This window comes from Melanostigma gelatinosum (assembly GCF_949748355.1).
Source record: "Melanostigma gelatinosum genome assembly, chromosome: 1".
In the NCBI taxonomy this organism is placed as follows: domain Eukaryota; kingdom Metazoa; phylum Chordata; class Actinopteri; order Perciformes; family Zoarcidae; genus Melanostigma; species Melanostigma gelatinosum.
The window spans coordinates 13984686-14010783 of NC_136634.1; the positions used below are offsets into that span (position 1 = coordinate 13984686).

Below are 26098 nucleotides of genomic sequence, written 5' to 3' on the forward strand. Positions count from 1 at the left end.
AGGATGGACAACATCCGCTTCTACTTTTTGACAAATTTCCTGTTTCACACCTGCTCGGCTTCAACGCCGAATTTTGTCCTCCTTTTCGCAGACGATTTAGGTTTCGGGGACCTGGGCTGCTATGGACACCCCAGTTCACTCACTCCAAACCTGGACCGCCTGGCAGCGGGAGGACTCCGGTTCACCGATTTCTACTGCACCAGTCCCGTCTGCACCCCGTCCAGGTAGTTACACTGTCCGTTGTTCACACAGGACCGCCGCTGGTTGATTTCAATGTACGGTTACGGTGAGAGGGAGAATCCGAGAGATTACCACACCTGGACAATCATTTCTATGTAGAAGTCCCGCTAAATCCCCTAATTGTTTGCTGTCTCTGACTTTAAAATGTGGCTACGCGTGCGTTGCAGCCAAACAATAATTATGTAATAAAAAAGAAAATGTGCACGTTGTCACAATTTGATAACTCTGCAAAAAATAAATTGTGTTTCACAATGTGGCTCACATTGACTTCTTCGATTTATCACATTATAACTTAACAGTAGTTGTTTAAGCATATTACACAAAAACAATGATACACCGAAACGAAATCAAAACATCATGTGACTTCATCAGCAGTATTGTGCAACATATTTTGAACACAGTGGGTCATGGCTATTGAGCAACACAATCGGAAACAGTTTACATTTCTTAGCCATGACTTTAAAATTCCACTGTGTACATGCATGTTGTAAAATGCTCCACCCTGGAAAAGGTAAGCTGGCATAGAAAACTGATTCATGGATGAACTATTGTTCCTTTGCCTTTCATATTCTGCACCGTTTACATCCTTCATCCTTATACTTAGTTTCTCTGTGTGTAACGACAGCTGGTTCACGTGAAGAATATCTCCATGTTCAAAGACATTTGTAAATTACAGCAACCTTATATACTTTTAGTCACATTTTGCAAAACTGATCTCTCCAGCCCACACACATTATACACTTTCCCATCCTTCCTACCTCTTCGATGGCTTTCCAGGGCATCGTTGTTGACGGGGCGCTATCAGACCCGCTCAGGTACCTACCCAGGAGTGTTGTACCCAGGCTCTAGAGGCGGTCTTCCTCTAAATGAGACCACCATTGCTGAAGTGTTGAAGCCTGTGGGCTACGCTACTGCTGCCATGGGGAAGTGGCACTTAGGAGTCGGGGCCAACGGGACGTTTCTTCCAACCAGGCAGGGGTTTGACCAGTACCTGGGGATCCCCTACTCCCATGACATGGTCTATGCACTTTAAGTTTTGAAAAGTAATCTGTGCTGGTAATTGTTAAAAAATAGCGTAATGTGATTTATTTTCTGCAATGTCTATTTTAGTGTCTATTTCATTTTTTGTCTATTTTTCTTCTGTCTCGCTCTTTCTTTCCCAGGGCCCCTGTCAGAACCTGACTTGTTTCCCTCCAGATGTTAAGTGTTTTGGATTGTGTGATGTTGACACTGTAACTGTCCCACTAATGCAAAATGAGATCATCAAGCAGCAGCCAGTCAACTTCCTCGATCTGGAAAGGGCTTACAGTGATTTTGCAACCAGTTTCATCACCTCCTCAGCCAAGAAAAAACAACCGTTCTTCCTCTACTATCCCTCCCATGTAAGCAAAAAAGACAGTCTTTGATGGCTCGAGCAAAACAACATTTGCAATCAGGGCAGAATCAGAGCTCTCTCCTGGTCGGTTAAAGTCTTTAGAAGGCAAAACGTGAGTGCACTGGTAGTGCAGCGAGACAGTAAACCCATTATTCTACTTCCTCCTACAGCACACCCACTACCCCCAGTATGCAGGTTCAGGGGCAGCCGGGCGCTCTTTAAGGGGCCCATTTGGAGATGCACTTTTGGAGTTTGACAACACAATAGGAAACCTCATGACAACTCTGGAGAAGACAGGAGTGATCAACAACACACTGGTCTTCTTCACTTCAGACAATGGGTTGGTTTCTGTTGCCAGTTTGTTTATGAATCTATGACGTGTGTTGTATTTGTACGGTAGTTACTTTCTTATGCAGACATTTTACTCTCCCTCCTCATAGCTGTGGTACAGTATTGTTCAAAGGGGAAGTTGCATTATATCTTTGCCCTCTTTTACATTTGATTTATTGCCTTTTATCAAATGTTGTGTTATTCCCGTCTCCGTGTGTAGGCCCGAACTTATGCGTATGTCCCGTGGAGGGAACGCTGGTCCTCTGAAATGTGGAAAAGGCACCACTTATGAGGGGGGCATGAGGGAGCCAGCCATCGCCTTCTGGCCAGGGACCATCAGGCCAGGTCTGGACTCCTTAATCCTCTGCACCAAAAGTTTAGACTGAGTGATGCTACCAAGTACAAAACAAAAAGGTTTCTACACAGACCACTTGGTGTATATATTCAAAGACCGTACTGGTGGTTTTGCTTATTTCAGTCACGTATGCTAAGCTTTACTGTTGACCATTTTCAAAAGCATACCACAAGTCTTTTCACTGATTTCATACAATCCAGTATGACAATATGAATTCCATAATGAATGCAAACCCATTACACATGGCCTTTTAGCGATTGTCGCTTGTTCCTTCTCCGTACGCATCTCTTTAGGTGTGACTCATGAGATGGCCAGCACTCTAGATATCCTCCCCACCATTGCAAGTCTGGCAGGAGCCAAACTACCCCGGGTGATGCTGGATGGGGTCGACATGACAGAAATCCTTGTCAACCAAGGAAAGGTAGTGACATCATACCTCACACTCTGAAGAGATTGAAATAATGTGAAAACCAAGCTGACGTGTTCATTTTATTATCTCTAATGGTGCTTTCACATGGAACCAGGCAGAAGGTGGACAGCAGACGGACACACAAACAAGCAGTCCGACATAATGACATTACGTCAACAAAACACACATGAAGATATGTTGCTGTGCTGATGGAATCAAATATATGAAATCAAATGATTTCCTTTCTACTATTTGATGTAATTATTCTAGTATCTATAAGATGTAGCTGTATTGCAAATTGAAACATTTATCCTCGTGTGGGTGAGTTACATAACATCCGATTGTAAATTCCGTCGCAGAGGACGGTAAAAAGTTAAACATTTTAAACTTTGGACGGTTAATGCCGTCTACCGTACCATCGCTGGTGTGCTCTGCCAACCTCACCTAATTCTACCGTTTTTTGCAGAGTAAAAGGGAGGCGATGATGTTCTACCCCACAGACCCCAGTGAGATGTATGGTCTGTTTGCTCTCAGGCTTGGGAAGTACAAGGCCCACTTCTATACACGAGGTACACGAGGCATCGTATGCACAATTAGTTGAAATGTCAAGAAGCATAATCACACAGTCAGAGCTGAGGTATTTTCTGACTCCTGCTTGTCCGTGTTTGTGCAATCAGGTGCTGCCCACAGCAGTTCTACCCCGGACCAAGACTGCTCATTATTTACAGTCCTCAAGGCCCACGACCCCCCTCTTATTTTCAACCTGGAGGCCGACCCCTCAGAGCACTACCCTCTCCCCCTGATTGAAAGACCCGACCTCCAAGCCGTGTTGGAGAGGATCAAGAAGGTCAAGGGGCAGTTTGAAGCCTCCATGGTGTTTGGAGAGAGCCAGATATCGAAAGGATCAGACCTGAACCTGGAGCCTTGCTGCAGTCCTCAGTGTAGCCCCAAGCCCAGCTGCTGCAAGTGTTAATGGGAAAAAAATCCCACAACCGCTAAAGATGTGGGACAGGCTGGAGGTACTGCACTGACTATGAGGTTGTTCTGTGAGAAAGCTGATTGTCTGATGATGCATTGCTACTGGACAGCTACAGTATAATTACAGAATTAGAGTTTGTACTGAAAAGTAAAAGTTCTTAATATTTATATTGACTACATTGAGAACTATTGTATAACACTGGACTGTTTATTTCCAGACTATTTGAATAGATTCCATTTCCACCTCAACATTCTTTGGAATCATAACATTTTGAATAGATGTCTGGGTTTCATGTGAAATGCCTTGCAGTCACACAAACAATAAAGAGTGGATCTGAACAATAACGACAACAAAAAAGGTTTCGGACATCAAGCATATATTTTATTCATAAGACCAAACCCATGACAAGGCAGAGTGATTTCTTTTGTCATCTTTTTCTTTGTTTTTCCCTGGAATTTTCATTAATTTTACACGTCCTTGTTTTTAAAGATACAAGATAGGATATGTTGGTTCTGTCACAATGTTTTGCTCTAGGTATACAGTGAAGAATCGTGTTAATGTATTAAAGTCAAAAGTTTGGTTTAACTGTTAGTTTATGTCTGAGCGGCTATATGGGACTAGATCGTCCTCGGAGGTTGTTTTTGTGTAGCTGTGTGGAAAGAGCGGTTTCAACTGGGCTGTGATGAGATAGGAAAACATAATTAGAAGCAAATAGATACAGATCAGCGATGGGTCACACTGTTGGAGCTCAAAGGTGATTACTATAATTGGCAAGATGCAATAATAGTTTTCCAGTGGAAGCTGACTCGGTCACTATTCAGCTCTAACAGCAGACCGGTCAGTCGTCTGGTGGGTGTGTGTGTCACACTAATGATGTCACATCTCACAAATGTGCCCTAAATGTGCTGCTGAAGCCTGTGCAGAGAGTTATGGAGTTGGCAGGAACCCAAAAAGCCACCTGTTTCACAGATGATGAGTTAACATCTTGTGAAGAAACATAAGACACTGAAATTGAATTATTGCAGATCACAGATTTTTATGTTTTTCTTTTTCTTTCAGGGTTTTTTTTGTCTGGTTGTGATATTTCTTTTTTTTAAATTCATGTACATAATATTTCATAACATACTCAACATAAAGGACACAGCACTATCTTAGATTCGCTGTGATATATACATGATCTAACTGACAGCGATACATATGCAGATAACACCCTACCGCCCTCCTGCCATATCAACAGTGAACTGAGGAGCTTGTTCTTGTGGACTATGACTGAAAGCAGCAGAACAAGATGCTAAACAGTGTCTGAAAGAACAATGGGGATGGTAAAGCCTGATATTTCAGATGACTGTAGTGAGTGCGTTAATTGTTAAATATAACCCCTCTCCTCCTGTATACAAGGTGCTAGACTGTAAGCTATGGTATGCTACAACAACCCCAGAGTAGGTTATTGTGAAATGTGTGAATGATGCTTCAACCTTTGAACTAGACTAAGAGCAATAAATGAACGTGGGAAGATGTTGCCATCCCCTTTAAAAACGAGATGAAAGTCTAACCGTTTACATAATTATAAAACCTCCCTTTTAATGCTTCATTAAAGGTTTGATAACATTGTGATACCAGGACCAAGTGTTAGCAGGACGCTCTCCCTGTACAGTAGGCACACTGCAAAACAGTATTACTGACACGTAGCTACCGGTAAGTCATTCCTTTTCTCTCACTGAAACTGTCGAGTCAAAAGAAAACGGAGACGAGGACGTCACTGACAACCAGAGTTAAACAGTTGGAGGTGTAAGAATATGGCTTTTCAGAGGGCCTTTGCTTTCTTGGACCTGAAACGCACATCAATCACAGCAAAGCTGACAGTGATCTATGATCTACCAGTTGAATAATTCCCTATGAAAGCTACCCAGTGTGAAGGTCAGCAAGCAGTGCAACTTTGAGGACGGGACAAAAGTAAAACGGTTCCGTCATATCATCCAAATGTGCTGACACTCACTGCATCTAATCCAAGCTGGATAAAATATCTGCGTGGCAAATGACAGTCAAAGTTCATTACTTTTAGATCTCTTACACCTGCAGTCATTAATCCCCGCAACAAAACAAAATCCCCTCCATCAGTCTCAGCTGTGAGTGTTTCTTAATTAGTCTGGATGAGGCGCCTGTATGTCTACTTTCTATACACCTATTTACAACACACACTACGTCTCGTACGCGACACAAGGACAGTTCACTGCACTCTCTACTTTGCTCCAATGCCACTATCGGTAGAAATCAAATTAGCAGTTTGTCAATATTGAACAAATACATATTTACAGTTAATCAAACGCCAACCTCTGGATTCTACACCATTCCCGTTTTGATTGTTGAGCTGCTTGCCATTCTCATGGATATGTGTGTTTCTTAGTGTGTCTGTGTGCAGTAACCCTACTAGCCATGCAGAGTGAAACAGCAGCAGTAGGTATGTTGTTTTCATTTCAAAAGAGGAACCCTTAAATAAACAGGTGCTCGGCATCTTTTTATATCATAGAAAAAGATCAAAGAAACAGGCAATCGATCCATCTAGATGACGGAAATAAACAGAGAGCGAGAGGGATGAATGAAATCAGTCAAATGCCTAGCATACTGTAAAAATTAAGATCTCACAGAAGAGTGTTTTACAATGGAGAGAAGACCCCACTGACAGCGCCCTCTGGTGGCAAACCTGGTGGACACACACAAGCTGCGGAGAAAGAAGGTGGTCATCATGGCAACACTTCTTACTCCAGGTAGATGTCCTCGGTGGGGCAGGCGTACTCCAGATGTTCCTGGTAGTACTCCTGAAAGGCTCGTCTGCGGAAGAGACGGACAGATGACTAAAGACAAACCTGCCAGCTATTAGAAGACAGCCTTCTATCCAACTTGTAGTAACATATTTAACACTGAATAGAAGCAAATTCTCGTTGGGTCTATTCCACAGAAACACAGGACCTACAGCTAATGGATGAAACCGTTCTGCCCAAACCATGCGGCTTTAACCGACACGACTAAGCTTCCACATATGCACGAACATAAAGGGCTACGGTGCAAAAATAAACCTGGATACCCGATCACTGTTGCAACTACAGATGAGAGTGGTTGGTAGTAAAGATGCACTTTAATCCAGGACTTTGAGATCAGAATACAAATGCAAACCATTAATGAGACACTTAAAATATGATATAATTCTCCAATCTTTCAACACAGCATGTTGACAATAAAAGTACATTTACAGTTTAAGTGGAGTACACATATCAAATCAAACAAATTGATAGAAACATACATTGTTGTATGTTTAATAATGTGATTTGTACTCACCCAACACACTCTGCTACAGGTCGCATGGACTCCTGGGATACAAACACGTGGCAAGCAAATCTGTTCAGCATCGGGTGCTTAGTGATGAAGCCAAAGTAGCTGCAAAGAGAAGAAAACCATATGATGAAATCAGGCAGATGTTACACTGTACGCTGCTGACACGAGGGCACAAAACCAATGTGCTTGTTCACCAGTTGTTCCTCGGATGGCATCCGCAGAAGGAAATGTTTTTCATCTGGAAGAAGTGACTACATCTGTCATACTATGAGACGCAGAGACAGACAGGAAGAAAGAAAAAAAGCTATCAATGCCACATTATTTCATATTAAAGGGAAGACTGACTTTGGATAAATTGTCTATGATTTGTTTATTTATGATTTGTTTTTCCATACCTCATCAAGGATGTCATACTCATCCTCCAGGCTCATGATCAGTTTCACTCCTTGCAAGCTAATCTCCAGCTCACAGAGGGAAGGAGGTCGCACATGTACCGTCCGTTTCCTCGATATTGCAATCTAACAGAAAATATTGTGATGTGTCAAAACAAACATGCTTTAATGGTGCACACAGTATGTCATACATGATTGTGTCTGTTTTGTGTGATCGCGCATAATGTTTTTGTTGTTTCCCACTTACCTTCTGCATGGCGGCACAGAGAATGCCGTTGCCTTGGTGATGAGGAACCTCAACAGACCCCAAAAACTGAACGCTGAAAGTCTCGATCCATGCTGGATTTCGTTTCATTCCTACGGGGAGCAACATGGACACACACGTACAGGACATGTGATTTTTCTGACCCTAACAGAGAGGCAGAGGAAACAACAGTCGCTGTGTCTCTCAACTCACCCAACAGCTCCTTAGACTGGCCTATGACCTCATGGGCATAGAAAGCAGGAAATATGCCCCTCTCCCCTGTCCGCATGTTATAGCCTCGGTACCAGTAGTCATCCTCTTCTTCCTCTACGTATAAAGGATCATCCACATCCAGCTCCAGCTCATCTGCATGTCTGGGAATGAACCTGCAGAGAGCAGCAGAGAGGAGGAGGACTAAAAACCCCAAAACTACTGTTACACACACTGTCTTACATGGTATCGGTGCTGCTTGGTATCTTATAGAGTGGAGGTAATTTGATCAGGAAGCGTCTGTTTGAGTTTCAGGTTACTCCCATTGGGGAGCGGAGAGAGAAGAGGGATGAAACAGCTGACAGAGAAACGATTGTGGGGTGGGTGGAGGAAGACAACGAGCTCTAAATGTGCGGATGTACTTACTGATAGAGGACCGTGGCAAAGCAAATACATAATTATACATTCACAACATTTACGTGTATACAAAGGAGGTGCATGTAGCGTTCCCTCTAGCTCGCACACACACAAGCACAGACACAGGTGGTGGCTGATGTGATTATTACTGGTCACCCTGCAGCTCGCGAGCTCAGCTTTAGCTTGGCCATCTGCTCTCCTCCGTAACACAGTTAGTGAAACCTCGAAAGAAATATTGTTTTGTTTGTCTTCTCAAGGACTTTTTTTCCCCAGACACAAAATGGTAATTGGAAAATTGGAGCTAATGGCATTCACAATTCATTCCACCGTACCAATTCTACAAAACAACTATTCTTTTTTGCAATCGTTATCAGCCGTGACAGCATGTGGCTGATATTGCTTTCACCTTGTGGGTCTGTGTTTGTTTGTCATCAAGGTAAAATGCGGTCTTGGAGACACCTGCTGTAGCGGGAATTACAGCAGAAGCAGTTTTGAGTACTCTGCCAGGTGTTTTTATGTCTGTGGACAGATTTTGTCCATGTGATAGCGTGAAAAATGAGCACGCCCCTGGACCAATTTGGCGACCTGGCTGGTGTGATCTTATCACGAAATGATGTCGAGTTAATTATAAAGATGATTGTTTCACCAATTCACATTGAGGTCCCATGATTAAAAATGAGTGTACTGTAGATTGTCTTACCTGTAGACTGCCCTGTGTGTCTGGTCCCTCTCCTCTCCATTGATGGTACAGGAGAAAAGTCCAAAGGACTCTGTGCCTACATGGTAAACAGACACCAGTTACACTGTTTTAATGCCCTGAAAACTTTTTTTATTTCAAATAGAAAGGTAAATGTCCAAAATAAAATACAAATAACATTGTTTGTTATTTGTTGGGGGAACATTCTCAAATAACCTTTATGTGAGGAAGTCTAAATGGAAGCTGATTGGATTTGTCAAAGAAGAAATGGCAACTAAAGTCCTTGTAATGAGCCTTTCATTATGCAAATCACCCTTCATTATGGACATGAGCCTTGAAGCGAGAGCACTGATTCATGATGGATGTACTGGGAAGCAGAGCCCTCCCATTGGTTTTGTGTGGGCTCCCTGCCAAATTTAGATCACATGTTAATGTATGATGCTGACAGTGATGAGTTAAACCCTAATGGCGTATATTAATTCTGAGGACCCTGAGTGAACAATTTTAGCAAAGATGCTCCAGGGCCATTAGCTGTAGGCTAAATTATTTACAGGGGCCTTAGGTTAAAGGACTAGTTCCACATTTTGGAATTTTGGACGTTCATTTTCTGCCTAGAGTTAGATGAGAAGATCAATACCACTTTCATGTGTGTATACTAAGCCAGGAGACGGTTAGCTTAGCTTAGCATGAATGCTGAAAACAGGGGAAACAGCTAGCCTGGCTCCATCCAAAGGTAAAAACCTAGATCACTTATTAACAAACCAAAGTGTAAAAACAACAAGTATTGGTTTTATGTGCATTCTGAATAAAACACGCAAGATATACTTTGTCTTAGTTAGCTTAGCTACCCATCTCCTGACTGTAGTTTTATATCTAATTGACCAATATAAGAATTGTATAGATGTTCAACTCTCAGGAAGAAAGAGAACATGTGTATTTCCCAAAGAGACAAACTATTCCTTTAATCACTAAAAATCAGTACATATCTGAGAGTTTTACAGAAGGGTGCAGTGTCTAAATAGCATTATGCGCAACTTACTGGAGGAGCGGGAGGTGCTGTTGACAAACACATTGAGGAACTTCTTGGAGAATGGGAGGTCAGCTTCAGGAGAGGAGTCCTCAGAAGAACTGAGAAGTTCTGGCCTCACTCCCTCATCATCTCGACCATAGCACACTTCTCCTGTCCCCAAAGGCTCCTCGTCACATAGTGTGGACAACTCACTGTCATCACTCAGAACGGAGGTGCACCTGATAGGACACAGTTTGTCCGTTTCAAATTTCCAATTAGAGCTAGTAATCCACAAGTACTGACAGACAGCTTGATTCACTACTGTAAGGCACATCATTCTGAAGTAGTGTTCAATTAGAGCATTTTAAAGAAATGTTGTACAAAATTAGCTCTGGTAGATGAATTATGCAAATAATATTCCAGTTGCTCTGCTCAGTTTATACACAGACACACTCATACTACAGTTTATATTTAGCTTCCAGACATTTCACTCATTTTCAGAGCATACCTTCTGAGGCTGACGAGTTCCAGCGTAGTATTCTCATCCACCACTAACGTGTACTTCATGGAGTCATAGGCCAGTTCATCCTCTTCGTTCTGCTCCCTTAGAGCCAGATCTTTCTTACACAGTGGGAGGTCATGGTCAGGTAAGGGACGGTCTTGCACACTGGAATCAATAGGTGGTGAACTGTCAAGCTCTAAGTCACTACCCCGGTAAGACTCCTTCCTCAAGCCACCCAGGAATGGGTAAGAGTCTCCGTCATCCTCCTCTTCGTCATTGTCTGTGGAGTAGGTGAGGCTAAAGCAGCGGTTAGTCTGGGCAGTGGGTATATCCAGTGTCAGGCTGTGTTTAACCTCGGTGATACGCTCAAGAGATGCTGAGGAACGGCTCTTTGGCCTGGGCTCCGTCTCTCGTCCTTCGTCCTTGTCGCTGACCACACTCTCACTGAGGCTCGGTGAGTCCAGATCCTTCCTACCCTCCAGCATCATCAAGTCATTATTAGGCTCTTCATTTCCCTCTTGTCTCCTGGCGTTCTTAGATAGTTTGTCTGTGAAGATCTTCTCAGAGTCTTTAGTGGTATACTTGGAGCTGAAATCTGTGGTTCCCCTTCCATTGTTTGCACAGTGCTCCAAGATCAATGGGGTTATGGTGTCACCAGTCGGGTTGTTCATATACAGACAGGGACTTATCACTGCTCCTTCTTTTGAAGTCTCCATGCTCTTTCTCCTCTCTCCTGGTTCCATCATATCCTTTCTGTACCCCTCACCTTCCTTTTCTTCTTCCTCTGATCCCTCCAATTCTGATTTCTTCTCTTGGTCCTCATCATTGAAACCATCTCCCTCTCCAATGTCTGAGGATGGTGAGATGGTGTCTGACACAGACACTTTCCTCTTGAAGCAGTCCTCAGGACAGCTGATTGGGTACGAGCCCTCTGAGATCATCCTGTTGACCAAGTTGCTGAGCAGCCACGGTGAGTCTGAGTTCTCACTCAGGTCGTCTTCGCTTTCTGATTCAGAGTCTCCCTCACTGGTTCCATCATATTCATCTGCACTGGGCATTAGCCTGGGTCCCACTGGCAGGTAGAAGGAGCGTTTGAAGCTCTCCCGACTGTGGTCTGGTTCTATCTGCAGCACCAACTGTCTGGACAGACTGTCCTCACATCGTTGGGCTGGAGGCAGAGTCTCATCTGGGTCAGCTTGGTGCTCAAAGGACAGCTCATCGTCCACATTCTGCAGCCCCATCAGAGCTTGATCATCGTCGTAGGACTCAGGAGGTAAGATGGGTGAGTCATCAGGGGATGGTGTAGCAATAGTAGGTGAGGGTAGAGGCGAAGGAGAGGGAAGATTAGACCCTTCTTTGATTGGGTCAGGCTGGCCCAGGAGTAGAGACGCTTTGAGTCCCACGATGCCACTGTCCTGCTCTAACTCTGTATCCGGGTCCAGTTCCTGGTCTGATGTAGGCGAGCTGGCCTCCTCAATGGAGTTGGTGAGATGAGATGAGCGTCCACTGCTGCTGTCATCACTGGTCAGATCCAGCTCTGTCTCTGAGATAGAGGAGATCATGTTGGAGACCACGGGCCCTCCACAGGCAAACGCTGCCTCTAGCTCCCCTTCAATGTCAGAGTCAGAGCCTGGAGAGCTGAGGTCCTTGTCCGGGTCTGAAGTCATGTAACCCTGCTGGTTCATATCTGCTATCCCTGGGTCTGAGGAAGGTGAGGTTGAGTCGTTAGCTGCTGCCTCCATGGCAGAAACTGCTGCATCTGAACTGTTGGAATGGCCAAGAGCATCTGAGTGGCTGGAGGACACATAGCTAGAGAAGGAGACGGGTTCAATGGAGGGGAATTCCACATATGACGACCGATTCTCCTTACACACCATGTCGTACGTCTCCTTACACATGAACTCCACCTCAAAATCTTTCTCCAGCTCCTCATCAGAGAAGGGTGTATCGGCACCGTCGTTGGCTCCCATGGGTGCAGTGGATGACAAGCAACGACTGGTTCCATCTAGGTCTAAGTCGTTCTCAGGCTCCACACCTGACTCACTGGTGATCGTATAAGTGTCGGTGGCACGCCGGTTTGAATGTTTGTGGTTGTGGTCACTGTTGAGGTCGTGGTCCACCTCTGTGTCGGAACACTGGGAGTGCTCGTCTACAGAAGGTACTCTGGTTGTCTGAATTAAAGGGTCTGCCTTTGGCTCAGTGATGTCACCAGAGCGAGGGTGGGTCTTGTGTTGACCAAATGAGCCTGTGAATTTAAAAAGGTGAGGAGACACAAGAAAGGCCATGAGAGAATGAAAATACAGGCGGACATTGAGGATTATGGAGAAGATGATGTAGAGAATGAAAAAAGTCAAAGGTGACAGGTCATAAGAGACGTGGAGGCAATTTGGACAATTAAAGAGAGGAGATTAAAAAAAGGGCTTAAAGAATAGCAAAGAGACATTTTTCTTAAATGAATAATCAGTTTAGAAAAAGAAGATGTGGGATGAGCAAGTCCAGCAAACTCTTCATTTAAAAACACAATAATTTGATTCCCTAAAATAGACGATTGCAAAGGGCTTTGTAAGAATCAACATGGCTGAACATACACTCAACAAGTATAAGTATTCACATCACATCACTCCATTTAACATCACGGCACTACACGACACTGATGATAATGGAATGAGCTCTAAGCTTGCCAGGCTGGCCTTTATGTTACCGTATTCGGGCCTCTCTCGCCTGTTGCCCTCCATGTCGCAAAGGAGGGGCCTGTGAGGGGATTGGGGGTTCCCGCCCTCCCCTGCCTGTTTTGGTGGTGTACCTTTGCTCTGAGACCCTGGTGCCTGGGAAACTGGAGAGGCTGGGCACTGGCCTGTCACATGGCTACCATCCTCCAGACACGAGTGGGTTGGAGACAGACGACCTGCAGGGAGAGAAGATATTCATTTTCAATGTAATGCCTACAGTGTAAGGATTGTTTATAATAGCGGACTTTATTTTAAACAAGGCAACAATAAACCTGCCCATCTGGGACAATCAATTCAAAAATGAAAAATGTAAAAAAAAAAGAAAAAAAACTTGAAATACTTCAATGTCTAATGAATTGATTGTTGTGGCAAGTAATTAATATCTCTGCGAAGAGATAATGAGATCGGTTGTGTATGTGCGTGTGTGAGTGAGCGTGTGCATCTCTGTCTGTCCACGGCTAATTTGACATCCTGCTGCACCAAACTGGATGCGTGAATTAGTTAAAGGGTCCTGATGGGCAGGTGGCACCTTGCATGTAGCCTCTGCCATAAGTGTATGAATGGGTGTAAGGCACATTGAGTGGTTCGTTGTTAAATTTGATTATTTTCGACGGTTTGTTTAGCAGCTAACAGCTAACAGAACTACCGGTACACACACAGATGAAGGCATTCCCGCCGCTCAGCTGCTGCCAGAGACACAGTTATTCAGTGCATTTTTATTGGGCATCAACATCAAGTTTACCCGTGTATTGTCTAAAAGGTAGACTTGAAGCCCAAATAAATGCTTCAAATCACGGGCATGCCGTGAGACAGAGCTAATAGGTGATAAAAAGGAGAGCATGTCTGATGAGTGAGATCCAATTGTGGGTTCATTCAAACATTACAACATTGCAGACGCTTCTCACTCAGTGCACCTTTATAGTTTTTTATGTTTAATTGTTTCTTTCTAATTGCTTATCTTGAGAGAAATCCATCTAAAACCATTTAAGGCAAAGCTTTGATATATGCCATACAGTATGCCTGATCTACGATCAGGACATAGCTTACTCCATATGGTGTTGTCCAGACAAATAAATGAATGTTGGGTGTACTGCATCCAACACATGAAAAACGATGAAGCAACATAATTCCTGCAACATGCAAATTAATTACAATTATTTCTGATAACTTCTCCAAAGACGAACCAAAATCTTGTCAGTCAAAATAAGCTGCATCTTTTGTGAAGTATCATTGTGTAGTAGACTAACAACTAAAACAAAATAAAATCATCCATACCCAAATCTATAGAGATAATTGTGTGTATTTACCCTGTGAGGTCTTGCGTAAAGAGTCCTGCCAGCTTCCTTTCTTCGGGGACAGACTGCTGTTATTGTTAAGTGAATCCTAATGAGAAGACAGAGAAGGAGATATTCATAAAAATGTACAGTACAATTACAAAGACTACGAGTTAAACGTAATCTGTGTTTCGTGTGTGCTTTGGACCACAGCTTCAGGCTGCTTACCTGTGACACAGCAGTGGTGAGGTTTAGTGTGGTGGGCCTACTCTTCAGCGTGCCAAGAGTAGGGGAGAGGGGAGGGGAGGCAGAGGGGGACGGGGGTGCATCAGGGTCAACCTCTTCATCATCTTCCTCATCATCATCGTCATCCTCGTCGTCAATCATCTCAAACTCTTGGAAGTCATCCTGGAAGGAGCATACTGGGCGGTGCATGTCACTCTTCTCCAGAATGAGAGAGTCCTGATGCCGGAAGAGAGAGGGAAAGAGAGAGACTTGTAATGGGGTAGAGAGGATAAAGTAAAGGATGCTTTATACTTTCCCACCTTCAGCCTATTTCACACAAATTAAAGCATCTCCTGCCCTGACAGCAGAGGGGGAACTATTATGTAGTGAGCCAACACAAAGGGAACAAGCTGCTACCTTCAGTCCACTGCCTATTACTTCCATTTTCATTTTAAAGCTTTGCCAAGAACAGGCCTGTCTGAGGGATGAATAGAACAAGGAGAGCACAGACGGACAGCATGCAACACAATGTTCTTTGATTACAGGGCATTTGTAAAACACAGACACACACATAAAAGCACTGTAGTGGGCAACACTGCAACAGACTTCACATTAACAGCCACAGCACATTTTGCTGATGTTTTTCATGCAGCCTAGGGTGTTTTGTGTGTGTGCGCATGTGTGTGTGTGTGTGCGTGTGTGCAAGTCTGAATACATGTATGTGAGTATAAGACAGAGAAGCTAAGTGCAGGCTTCAGCATCAGCAGCATTACCACCTCCCCGTAAAAAAGATAAAGGTGAAAAGGTCGAACTAATTAAGTCACTAAATGCAAAGCAGAGCAGAACAATGGAGCAGTCTTGAGGATTGACTGTTAGGAAGAGAAATGAGGGAGAAATAGTGTGTATGTGAGCGAAAGACGAAGATGAAAGGAGAAGATAGGAGGGGAAATTAAACGAGAACGGATCAATCAGAAGTCTCTCAAGTTGCAGCTGGTTTACCGTAAAGCAGCGCACTGAATGATTGTGAGGTTTATCAGACCACACCTCCAAGAGTGTGTATATGGTGCAATGTAGCGGTGTAGCTTTAATGTTTGCCAGATACAAGGTGGATTATTGATGGTGAGAAGTCTACAAAATGGCCTATTGACACACATCTGACACTGGCTGCTTATCATGGAAGAAGAGATAATTGCACATTCTTTGACGAGACAAAATTGGTCATAGCTTCTTTTGGAACTGTATAATCTCTGATCTACATTCAACCTTACAGAGCAGACAAAAGTGACAATATGAAAAATGTCGTGGTTATCCTGGCAAAAATTCTGGCTTATTCAGGCTGTCTGCCATGATATAGCGAGCTAGAAAGCTTTTTCAAGTCACTTGTGACGTTCCCAATTATCCCAACATTAGAAATTCACCGCGATCAACTTATCGTGACTGTTTTCTTCATCACGAGCCACGTTAAAACGCTATATCGTCCCATCCCTACTCACACTTAGTTTAATAAAAGCTGCTCCATCATCGTTTCCATGGACGCTACCATCCCTTCCCTAATTTGACAATGAAAACACGATTGATTGATTTATTCGGCTTTGCCGTTTGAACAGCGCAGCAGTTTCTCTGCCTCTCAGTGCAGTCTCTTTAATGGAGGAATCAAAGCTCACCCTCTCGCACAGCCAATACAATCCTGCTGACGCCTGGTGCATCCACTTTATGCCACAGCAACAAATATTAACACTCAATCTATTACCGAGAGAGTTCACATGAATATGCATACCTACATCTAACTACTTATCGGATGTGAGGATGTGTTTTTAAAGGTTTGTGTATGGGCCATGTCTGGTCTTCCTCCTTACGTTTTATCTTTTCTTTTATTGAAATGTTTCCTGTTTCATTTTGTGTTACTTACCTCTACTCTCGTTTCAGACTCTTTACTTCCTGCCTTTGTGTGTTTCCCGCCTTTGTGATTGTCTGCCCAGCCCCTGATTGGATCCACCTGTGTGTAATCACCCACAACTCGTCTTTGTTCCCTGTGCCAAGCGATTTCCTTCTGCTAATGGTCCTGTTCTTTGTGATCTCTGCTTGTTACTCCTGACCTCGTCTTTGCCTCATCCCTGCCTGAATTGTTTGCCTGATGACCTGACGGATCTCCTTTGTAGCAAACCTGTTTCTGAGAAGTCAAGTCTGTTTTGCTGCACCTTATCCTGCTCTCTGGTGTTGTGCTATTGAGTCCTGTTTTTCCCTGTGGTTCCACGAGTCATAACAGTTCGGCATATATGTTGACAAACCTTTCAGTCCATCATTATAAGCATTCTTGCTTCATAATCTACTGTCAAGATTCACAATGCTGTTTCCTCACACTGACCCATTATAATCCATCACTGGGGATATGTGACCTATAACTCTGTGACATCAATCCATAACACCGAGCCATCCGTCAGCGAGGTTGTGAAAATGCCACATCTGCTTGGGAGAATAATCTGCACGATCAGGAGACATCCTTTGGCGAGGCCACCTGACACACAGGCAGGCACACTTAAAGGGAAAAAAGAGAACTATAGACGAGATGTTGGCGAGACGTGATCCACATGGTCTCCGCTTCCCAAGGACAACCCGTATATCCCCGTGACTGTCCCTCCTCTGTCAGTCAGCAGACGTATGCAATCATACTCTCCTGCTGTGAATGAGTTTAGTCCTCTTACACACACAGAAGGAAGCATTGGAGAGCGCAACTGCAGTCAATATAAATTCAATTATTGTAAAGTAAAAATGGTATTGCTTGTATCATACACAGACACGCCCAAATGCATTCAAACTGTATTGCTTCACAGTCGTAAACACACTTGTGTTTTTTTACCAGCTCTGCTTATGACTAACATTTATACAGTCATTTTTTCTCTCCAACAGCAGCTCCAATAGGGCAGTGTCTGACGCTGTCTGATCTCGAATTAGCAGACCACAGGCTAATGGGTAATTCTATATGCTTCTGCTGCTGCACATAGTGAGATGACTGCTCCACTATACAGGGCTGTCCTGACTGGGGAGACAAGAGGCTTCGGTTGAACTGCAGGGCCATCTTGCTTACTGAGCACACCAGCTGACTCTGGACAGATGAGAGAAACAACCTGAGCTCGTGCTTTGCAAATAAAATGGATGCCAGGGACTGGTAAATCTCAGTGGAGGCTTTGAATAAAGTGGTCTTTTACTGTAAGATCTAACAGACAGCGGGGTCAACAAAAAACAGGAAGGGTCTATGTGAAGAAACCTCCCGGCAGAGGCCCATATACATCTGTTGAATACAACCATGAATGCAATGCTGCCCAATTACCACAGATGTTATCTGTTGGCTGGGATCATGTTGCGATCAGTTATTTGTCTGTCTTTTGCATGATTGTATTTGAACACACCTGCAAAGCCATTTGTCTTGGATCACTCAATAATGGAAAAATGGAGATGACTTACTATTTACTACATCTACTCATTGTTCATTTAGCTCACATCCTGATCATGAATGAAGTTATACCTTCATAATCGCTATTGTCCCAAATGTATCACCGAAATTGGTTTTGTTTGTACAATGATATTATAAATTGTGTCTGTGTGTGGGTGCATGTGCGCCCACGTAAAGCCCATTCACCAAATGTGGCTCGTCGTCTGTGTCAGTTTTATGCGGGAGTGCGCGACAGATGTCGATTAGCCTCCTATTCATGGAGACCACCTAGTGAGTGATGACCTCCATCTATCAGTGTATCTCTCAATTTCCACATTTCAAACCAGCACCACAGCTGAGACACAGACACCACTGCTCTGTCACATACTGAATTATGCATGCACTCATGGTATTCAATCAGGGCTCTGGAGAGACGGATCTTAGAGAGACAGGAAGTGAAGAATCAGGGGCGAGATGCAGCAGAAAGCAGCAGGGCGTGTGTGTGTGTGTGTGTGTGTGTGTGTGTGTGTGTGTGTGTGTGTGTGTGTGTGTGTGTGTGTGTTTATGTGGTGCTCAGAGGAAAGATTCAGAGACAAAAAAAAGGGAGGGGCTCCCTCTGTTGTGGTCGCTCTGCTTGTTATGTTGTTGTGCTCGGTTGGAAAAAAATGAAAGGTCAGGGGAAAAAAAACAAATCACACGGTTGAAAACACATTGTCAAACCTAATCCCCTCTGACATCACGGAGAGAGGAAAGCTGGAGCCAGAAATGCAATAGCATTTTGGCATTTGGCCAGCAATTACCATTTCCTCAGAGACATAAAATCAGATATTGAAAACAAACCCATGTGAACGATCTTTAATTGCCTGCCTTCTGCTCCGGATGGTAGGATAAGCTATCTTAAGACCTCATGTGTGTGAGTCTATTCTTCTTTGTTTGTGTTTGTGTGTGTGCTCCTGTCACGAAGTACTGATCTAAAGGGTTATGCAGATTAAGACCTGAACCCCATAACGAATTGGAATTAATCAGAGCTGGGGATTGGGGCCGGAGGAATAATCTCACTGTTTAGTTTGGCTGTTCTTCCCAGTATGGCTGAATCATACTGACATAAAAACCAGAAGCCTCTCTCCTCATCAGCAGAGTGCGGGACGCAGAGTGTCACCCACCCGACTGATGCAGGCAAAATCAAATACCATGTGAAATACTCGCACAAAATCCTCTGTCTCGCCTTTCTTTCTCTGTTGTACACGCACACTCTCAGAGGGCAACTGGGTGTGTCCTATCCATCCCATGTCAGCAAGATTACTTCCTCTGGGCAATGACGTAACAAGGACAGACACTGTCTCTGCTCTGCGCGTTCTTGTTTGTGAAGAGAGCAGTCAGGGCCTCTGCTGATGTGTGTCTGATTTGTTCGTGTGCATAAGGGAGGGAGGGATGGAGGAGGCAGAGGCCACTGATGCATGGTTTACTGCTGTATGACCTCTCTGGCACAAGAAGAATAAATCCACCCTTTATAGTCTCTCTTTCTCTGTAGGTCTCCTCACATGCTATGCAAACACAGTTTTGTTACAGAAGGGTTTTGCTTGCTATCCATAATGTGTTCTGTTGGTGGATTAAAGTGGATGAAGCAAAATATCTAGCACAGAGCTTAAACCCAACCATCCCTGAGCCAAATCCCCGTTCCTAGTCACCTCAACAGAACGAGAGAGCGAGAGAGAGAGAGAGCGAGAGAGAGAGAGAGAGAGAGAGCGAGTGGCGCAAAGCTTTAAGGGGAAAAGGGAGTGGAGCGGTGGTAGAGAACAAGGGAGGGAATCTGAGCTCTGTCTGAGCAACACTCTGCAAAGCAGGGAGGGAAGGGAAGACACATGGGAGGGAGAGAGGGAGGGAAGGAGGTTGTCTCTGCATAGCAGCAAACTGCACTGGGTCACCCACCCTCTGCTGCAGCTGTGGCTCCGCGCCACCACCATAAAACATTTACATCCCACAGGATGGAGAGAGACAGAAAGACAGAGAGAGAAAGAAAGGATATGAGATAATAGTTCTTAGAAATTGTGTAATTAAGGTCTAAGCTGCTCGGACATTTGGGATGATACAGCTAATGACTCAATTGTTTGCATACACTTCATAACACAGTCACTTGAATAGGATGCTTGGAAGTACTTAGAATTTATATTATATGCCGAGGAGTTGAATGAATGTTTACGGTTTGCTCAGATCCAGTATGTATTATAATGATCTGATTGTCAGAGTACATGGAGAATGCTTCACTTTGTGTGCCTCACTTTAAAAAACTTGCTCGAGTGTCGTTAGAGGACAAAAATGTCAAAAGAAGCAGCCATAAAAATGATGATATATTAATATTATTTTCCACTTTCACTGTGTTAAATCTTTCAACCAACATCAGTCCTGATCATAACTACCAAGTGTTTGTTTATGTTTGGGATTTTAACCCTTTAAATACCAGTCTGTTTACATATCAACTGTTGTACTACATTCATGGTGAATTTTTTTTGGGGGGGATTATCAGAGGCTGGGATATGTCAACGGTGAGCAACAACATTGATTTTGGCTATTCTTTGCTCAATGTAAGATTTAGAAAAAAACTCCTCATTGATACCTTTAGACACCTCTAGACAGAAAGCCTGACATAAAGGAGTGCATGAGCTTATGCTGTAATGGGTCAAGTTTATAAATGTACGTAAAAAATACATAAATCAAAGCAAATGAAAAACAAAATGCCAGGAGAACCACTTACTCTTGGCTTATGTTGTCATGCAAACAAATACACATGCATGTAGGCTCACGCACACACACACACACACACACACACACACACACTATTTTTTCTATACACAGATATCTCTGACATCCATATCAACACACATACATTATTTTAGTTGTATACACTGGCTACACAGTTCCATAATATCACTGCGATGCCCCTAGTGGAAATAGCACATATTTGCCTCATAGGGCTCAATATGGTGGAATATAGTAAAAACTACGATTTTGAAGCCAGAGCTTTAGATTGAAAGCCTAAGATAATAGAACGTACGCTGTTATACTGTAATGGCTGTCAAAATATTGTGGTTTTAATGGGTTTCAATGGGGACATTTTTATTCTTAAGGAGCTGAGTGTCTGTATTTTGGCTAGACAGTTTATGATATACTTATTATAGAAGCTATGGTTGAACTTCCAAAATTTGGGAAAAAAACATCCAACCCTACCAATTTTTCTACTACGCTTGCCATTTCCTTTCTGTATACCTGCAGATTGACGCATTCATGAACTACTGTGTGATAAGAATTCACCCAAAGCAACCTTAGAGGAGCAAGACAGAAAAAAATCCATCATTCCAAACATTTTACAAGTCAGACAATATTCGCAGTTTGCAAACAGTAAAACAACATGCACTGTACTCATGTCCATTTGCGTTGTCACAAACGATGCGAGGAATGGTACAATTGTAATAAAAGAAACATAACAACAAAGGAGTGGCCCACCTTCTCATACGGATCAGAGTCATAATTGAGTCCAATCCCACAGTCATCTGTGATTTCAGAGAGATCTTCATCATCAAACTCCTCCAAGCTGATGTCGTGGGCTGGCCTGGAGAAAGAAGAGAGACAGTACATTCACTACTATGTTGTGACGAAGAACACTCACACCTGCAATATGCATGTTTCATCGGTGAACGCTCCAGAGGAGAATTTCTCATTGAATTATGCCCACACACTGTTTACCTGCGCCCCAGTCACAGATACTGGACAGAGGCAGCCACACACCCACGTCCTCTATCTTCTCTTCCCTTATAACAATTCACACTAACAAGATGAGACACATTCCAGTGGTGCAGAATGACATATGCAGCAAGCAACAACAGCAACACATAAAGTACAGCAATTAAATGCCGATATTTTAAATAAAGTTGGCTAAATTTGATCACACAAGATGTGAATGGTATTAACAGAGTTGTCAGTGAATTATCAGCAGTTGCCTCTTGCACCAGAGTTTCTGAACTTCGGCAACAGCACACTACAGCAGGGAAGCTGTGGCATTGCAAGTTTTCTTGATTAAGCTCTATCTCATCTTTGCCCCATTAGTTTCAGCAGGCTCTCAAATCTACAGCAGTTAGCTCGCTATGTGTTGAAGGAAATGCTGCATTGCAGCTTTGCTACAAAGAAAAGGACAGTGCATATTACGTATGGATGCAAGCTTACATCACACGGTCATATAGGGTCCTGTCGACACAATGTCATTGGTGCCATGGAGAAAATGAGGACGTGCTGATGCATCTAAAAGTATAACAAAAGGGGGTCATGAATAAGTCACTGTAATCAGACCGGCCCCATGCTACTGGTCTGCTTTACTGTACAACAAGCTGCTACTGACAGAAAATAATGGTGAAGTACAAAGCTAATCATGGCAGAGATAAAGAGTATATATAGCCTGTTATAAGTCTTTGGTCAATTAATATAATTCAGTCAAAGCATAGAGAATACAATCAGTTCATGTGCATGAACACATTTTATATAAGTCCTTACACTTATCAAAGGAAAGGTAAGCTTGACATGTATTATCTAATTGGAGAAAAATTGTACTAAGGATGCAACTTGAGGTTTTCCATTTTTTGGGGAAAACTACAGAATGCTCCTATTACAAAAAATGCTAGAAATGTATTCATAATCCACACTTAAAGTCATAGTTCAGTACTCAGCATACATTTTCATGAACAACAATTCACACACATTCATGATACTTCTTCATTTATCATTTTTAGATTTAAATATGGTTCCTACATAGCTTATTGATTTCCGTGTAGAACAAGCAATATTCAGCTATGGTACATTAAATAAGATTCAAATAAGTACTTTACTTTACAAATGAATAACATCTTATTGTGTCCTTGTTCTATAATGTGTTTGCTTAGGAGGTTTTTTGGCTGTGTGTGTGGAGTGTTACTATCACAGGGGGTGAGGTATATTGAATTAATGTTAGATGTGCAAATCAAGTATGTAGCTTCTAAGAGAAAGCCTCTAAGGGTCACCCTGCCTGAACTGATATGACTGAAGTTTTGATGACGCTCTGGCTGATATGGGCCTCCACATGTGTATAAAAAGCCTGTTCAGATCCATGCAGAGTTGTATCCATCCAAGAGTGTACAGGAGGAATTATGAAGTGTCTTGTCGCTGTTTTGGTCTGCATGGTGCTCGCAGAGGGAATCGTCAAGTAAGGAAACTATTTATCTGTGATTCTCAATGCTGTGCCTGTTGTGTGATATAAAAATATTTTTTTTATATCAAAGAGTTAAATGGTACTTTTGAAGATCCGCTGCTAAAGTGAGTCATAGGAAGTGTTTTTTCTTCCTCCTTCCTCAGGATCCCTCTGCAGAAGCACAAGTCCATGCGTGAGGCCCTGAGAGAGAAAGGGGTCGAGCTGCCTGACCAGGATCCAGCTCTCAAGTACCAGGCTGATGAGTTTGCCGGCTCTGCCAACATGTACATCAATAACTACGGCGATGTAAGAAATCCTAGGTTTCGGCAGTTTTACATACTGTTCACAGCATTGACTGATGGGTTTGTACTTGTCTTTACCTCTTTACCTTTCTTGTTCGCCAGGCCACCTACTATGGCGCCATCAGTATTGGAACACCTCCCCCCCCCCCCCCATCCTTCCAAGTACTGTTTGACACCGGCTCTGCCAACCTGTGGGTGGACTCTGTCTACTGCAACACTCAGGCCTGCAGTGAGTAAAAACTAACAGGCTTTTCACGACAAAATCCCTCATTTGTCGCACACACAAAGTTCAACCCCCAGCAGTCGTCTACCTACTCTGGCAAGAGACAGTCCTTCTACCTGCTCTATGGAGTCTTTGGATATGACACTGTCAATGTGAGTCAAACCCAGCAAACAAACCAAGTACATCTGTTAACACTAGACTGGACTAGTCTTAGGATCTGAGATAGAGAACTGCCAGAAAGTAGACATTTTTAATGTCACCTCAATTAGTGATGTCTCACAGTTAAAACATATCTAACACTGGTGTGGCTAAAGAAAGTGTCCATACACAAACATCAGTGCAGCAGCTTGTTATCTGTGTATTAAGTGTTTAATTAGTGAAAATACAAGGAAATATACATTTGTATACACAAGATACTTTCAATACCACTCAACCAGAAGAATAATTTGAATGATGTATAGAATCGACAGAGGTCTCCATTATTTAATGACGCTGTCTACAGTCATATAAACTGAGGCTTGACCAGGTATGAAAACAGTCTATGAATTGTCATCTTACTCGTCGTATTGTTCGGTTTTGGACCCATAGGTTGGCGGCATTGTGATCTATAACCAGGAGATCGGTCTGAGCACAAACGAGCCTGGTCAGAAGTTTGTGGTGGCAAAGTTTGACGGCATCCTCGGCCTGTCCTACCCTAGCATATCAGCTGGAGGAGAGACCCCTGTCATGGACAACATGATTAGTCAAAACCTGCTGAATGCCGACATATTCGCTTTCTACCTATCCAGGGATAACTGCCACAAGGCTTCTATTCGGTACTGTAAAATATATAGTCTGGACACATGGCCTCAGATCTTACTGTATATCCACCCGGAGAGCTGATAAGTTTTTGTTTGTGGTCTGGTGTAGAGAAGGACAGCAGGGCAGCATGCTCTCTTTCGGAGGAGTGGACAACAGCATGTACCAGGGCCAGATCCACTGGACCCCTGTGACCTCTGAGACCTACTGGCAGATTGGCGTTGATGGGTCTGTGCTTTTCAACATTTCATCAGCATGAAATGTCTGATGATCTTCTGATAACTGCTGAGTATTGCTGCCTTGATTAGTGGTTATTTTCTTTGTTCTATTAAGACCGCAAGAAAAAACTAAAACTCTTGGCATATGTGGTGCATTGCAGATTCCAGATCAATGGTCAAGAGACCGGCTGGTGCTCTCAGGGCTGCCAGTCCATTGTGGACACTGGAATCTCCATGCTGACAGCCCCAAGCCAGCTCATGGGTTCCATCATGCAGGCCATTGGAGCTCAACAGAGCCAGTATGGACAGGTAAGACAAATGAACAGATAGACGCACATGCTCACACTGAAGCCACCATAATTATTCCTCATAAAGATACAGTTCTGTCCACAGGCTGCACCGGAATGTTATGAAACAATGTACAAATTCGGCCAGTTTGTTTTGGTCTGAGTTTCTGTCGCGCTCAACCACCATCTCTTTCTTGTCTTGATCTCCAGTACATGGTGGACTGCAGCCAGATCAACAACCTGCCAACTCTCAGCTTTGTTATCAGCGGCGTGTCTTTCCCTCTGCCTCCCTCTGCTTACATCATTCAGGTAAGTTACTACATGCATAAGCACGCATTTGAGTATGTGCCTTTATGTGCATGCCATATTTTTGTATTTGTTGGTATACGTGCAACATTATGAACATTTCGAAATGTCCCGTCTCCACCTCCAGCACTACCAGAATGGATACCAGTTCTGCTCAGTGGGCATCACCCCCACCTACCTTCCCTCTCGTGATGGCCGGCCCCTGTGGATCTTTGGAGATGTGTTCCTCAGAGAGTACTACTCCATCTACGACCGCACCTACAACCTCGGCTTTGCTGCAGCTTTCTAAGTGTCCTCAGTGTAACCTCACCTGACCATTATCATGGTCAGATAATAATGATTTTGTCTGCTTCCCCTCAAACACTGCCAAGAACCTGAGGCATTGGTTCATCTCAAACTTTTGTTCTGAGATATATTGTTATGCAATATTGGTCTACGTGTTTTACCAAGACGAGCCACCAAGACTAACTTCCCATCTGTCAAAATATGTCTTAACCAAAACTGGAGAAATAAGGTCACTAATGAGCCCCTTATCCATCCAAGCCTTCAAGGAAGCTGTTTGTATGTGTAGATGTGTATGTGGGTGTGATTCAAAATGGAAAAAA

General features: G+C 43.4%; 3 protein-coding genes across 4 annotated transcripts in view; 2 read left to right on the forward strand and 1 right to left on the reverse strand.

Annotated features, from left to right (window-relative positions):
* arsa (arylsulfatase A) lies at nucleotides 1-6426 on the forward strand. The gene is made up of 8 exons (XM_079265925.1): nucleotides 1-224; nucleotides 1018-1258; nucleotides 1404-1622; nucleotides 1786-1955; nucleotides 2166-2290; nucleotides 2594-2721; nucleotides 3176-3278; nucleotides 3387-6426. The coding sequence occupies exons 1-8, from the start codon at nucleotides 4-6 to the stop codon at nucleotides 3680-3682; spliced, it is 1503 nt and encodes a 500-aa protein (XP_079122051.1). The 5' UTR covers nucleotides 1-3; the 3' UTR covers nucleotides 3683-6426.
* The window catches only part of mapk8ip2 (mitogen-activated protein kinase 8 interacting protein 2), a 25804-nt gene continuing 6086 nt past the window's right edge, over nucleotides 6381-26098 (reverse strand). Inside the window, exons 2-14 of one of the 2 annotated variants that reach the window (XM_079265906.1) lie at nucleotides 21649-21754; nucleotides 14721-14954; nucleotides 14526-14601; nucleotides 13293-13394; nucleotides 10496-12734; nucleotides 10018-10226; nucleotides 8982-9057; nucleotides 7868-8040; nucleotides 7658-7767; nucleotides 7414-7536; nucleotides 7213-7283; nucleotides 7022-7120; nucleotides 6381-6517 (exon numbers count right to left, since the gene is read on the reverse strand). In XM_079265906.1, the coding sequence (XP_079122032.1) occupies nucleotides 6445-6517; nucleotides 7022-7120; nucleotides 7213-7283; nucleotides 7414-7536; nucleotides 7658-7767; nucleotides 7868-8040; nucleotides 8982-9057; nucleotides 10018-10226; nucleotides 10496-12734; nucleotides 13293-13394; nucleotides 14526-14601; nucleotides 14721-14954; nucleotides 21649-21754 (3691 nt within the window). In that variant the 3' untranslated portion in view covers nucleotides 6381-6444. Of the gene's footprint in view, nucleotides 6518-7021; nucleotides 7121-7212; nucleotides 7284-7413; nucleotides 7537-7657; nucleotides 7768-7867; nucleotides 8041-8981; nucleotides 9058-10017; nucleotides 10227-10495; nucleotides 12735-13190; nucleotides 13395-14525; nucleotides 14602-14720; nucleotides 14955-21648; nucleotides 21755-26098 lie in introns of both variants that reach the window. The other variant, XM_079265905.1, reaches the window with a different exon arrangement.
* On the forward strand, nucleotides 23319-25782 carry LOC306781085 (gastricsin-like; the record flags this gene model as incomplete). The annotated part of the gene is made up of 9 exons (XM_079273756.1): nucleotides 23319-23374; nucleotides 23524-23665; nucleotides 23764-23890; nucleotides 23942-24036; nucleotides 24473-24699; nucleotides 24794-24910; nucleotides 25062-25209; nucleotides 25398-25496; nucleotides 25621-25782. The coding sequence occupies 9 exons, from the start codon at nucleotides 23319-23321 to the stop codon at nucleotides 25780-25782; spliced, it is 1173 nt and encodes a 390-aa protein (XP_079129882.1).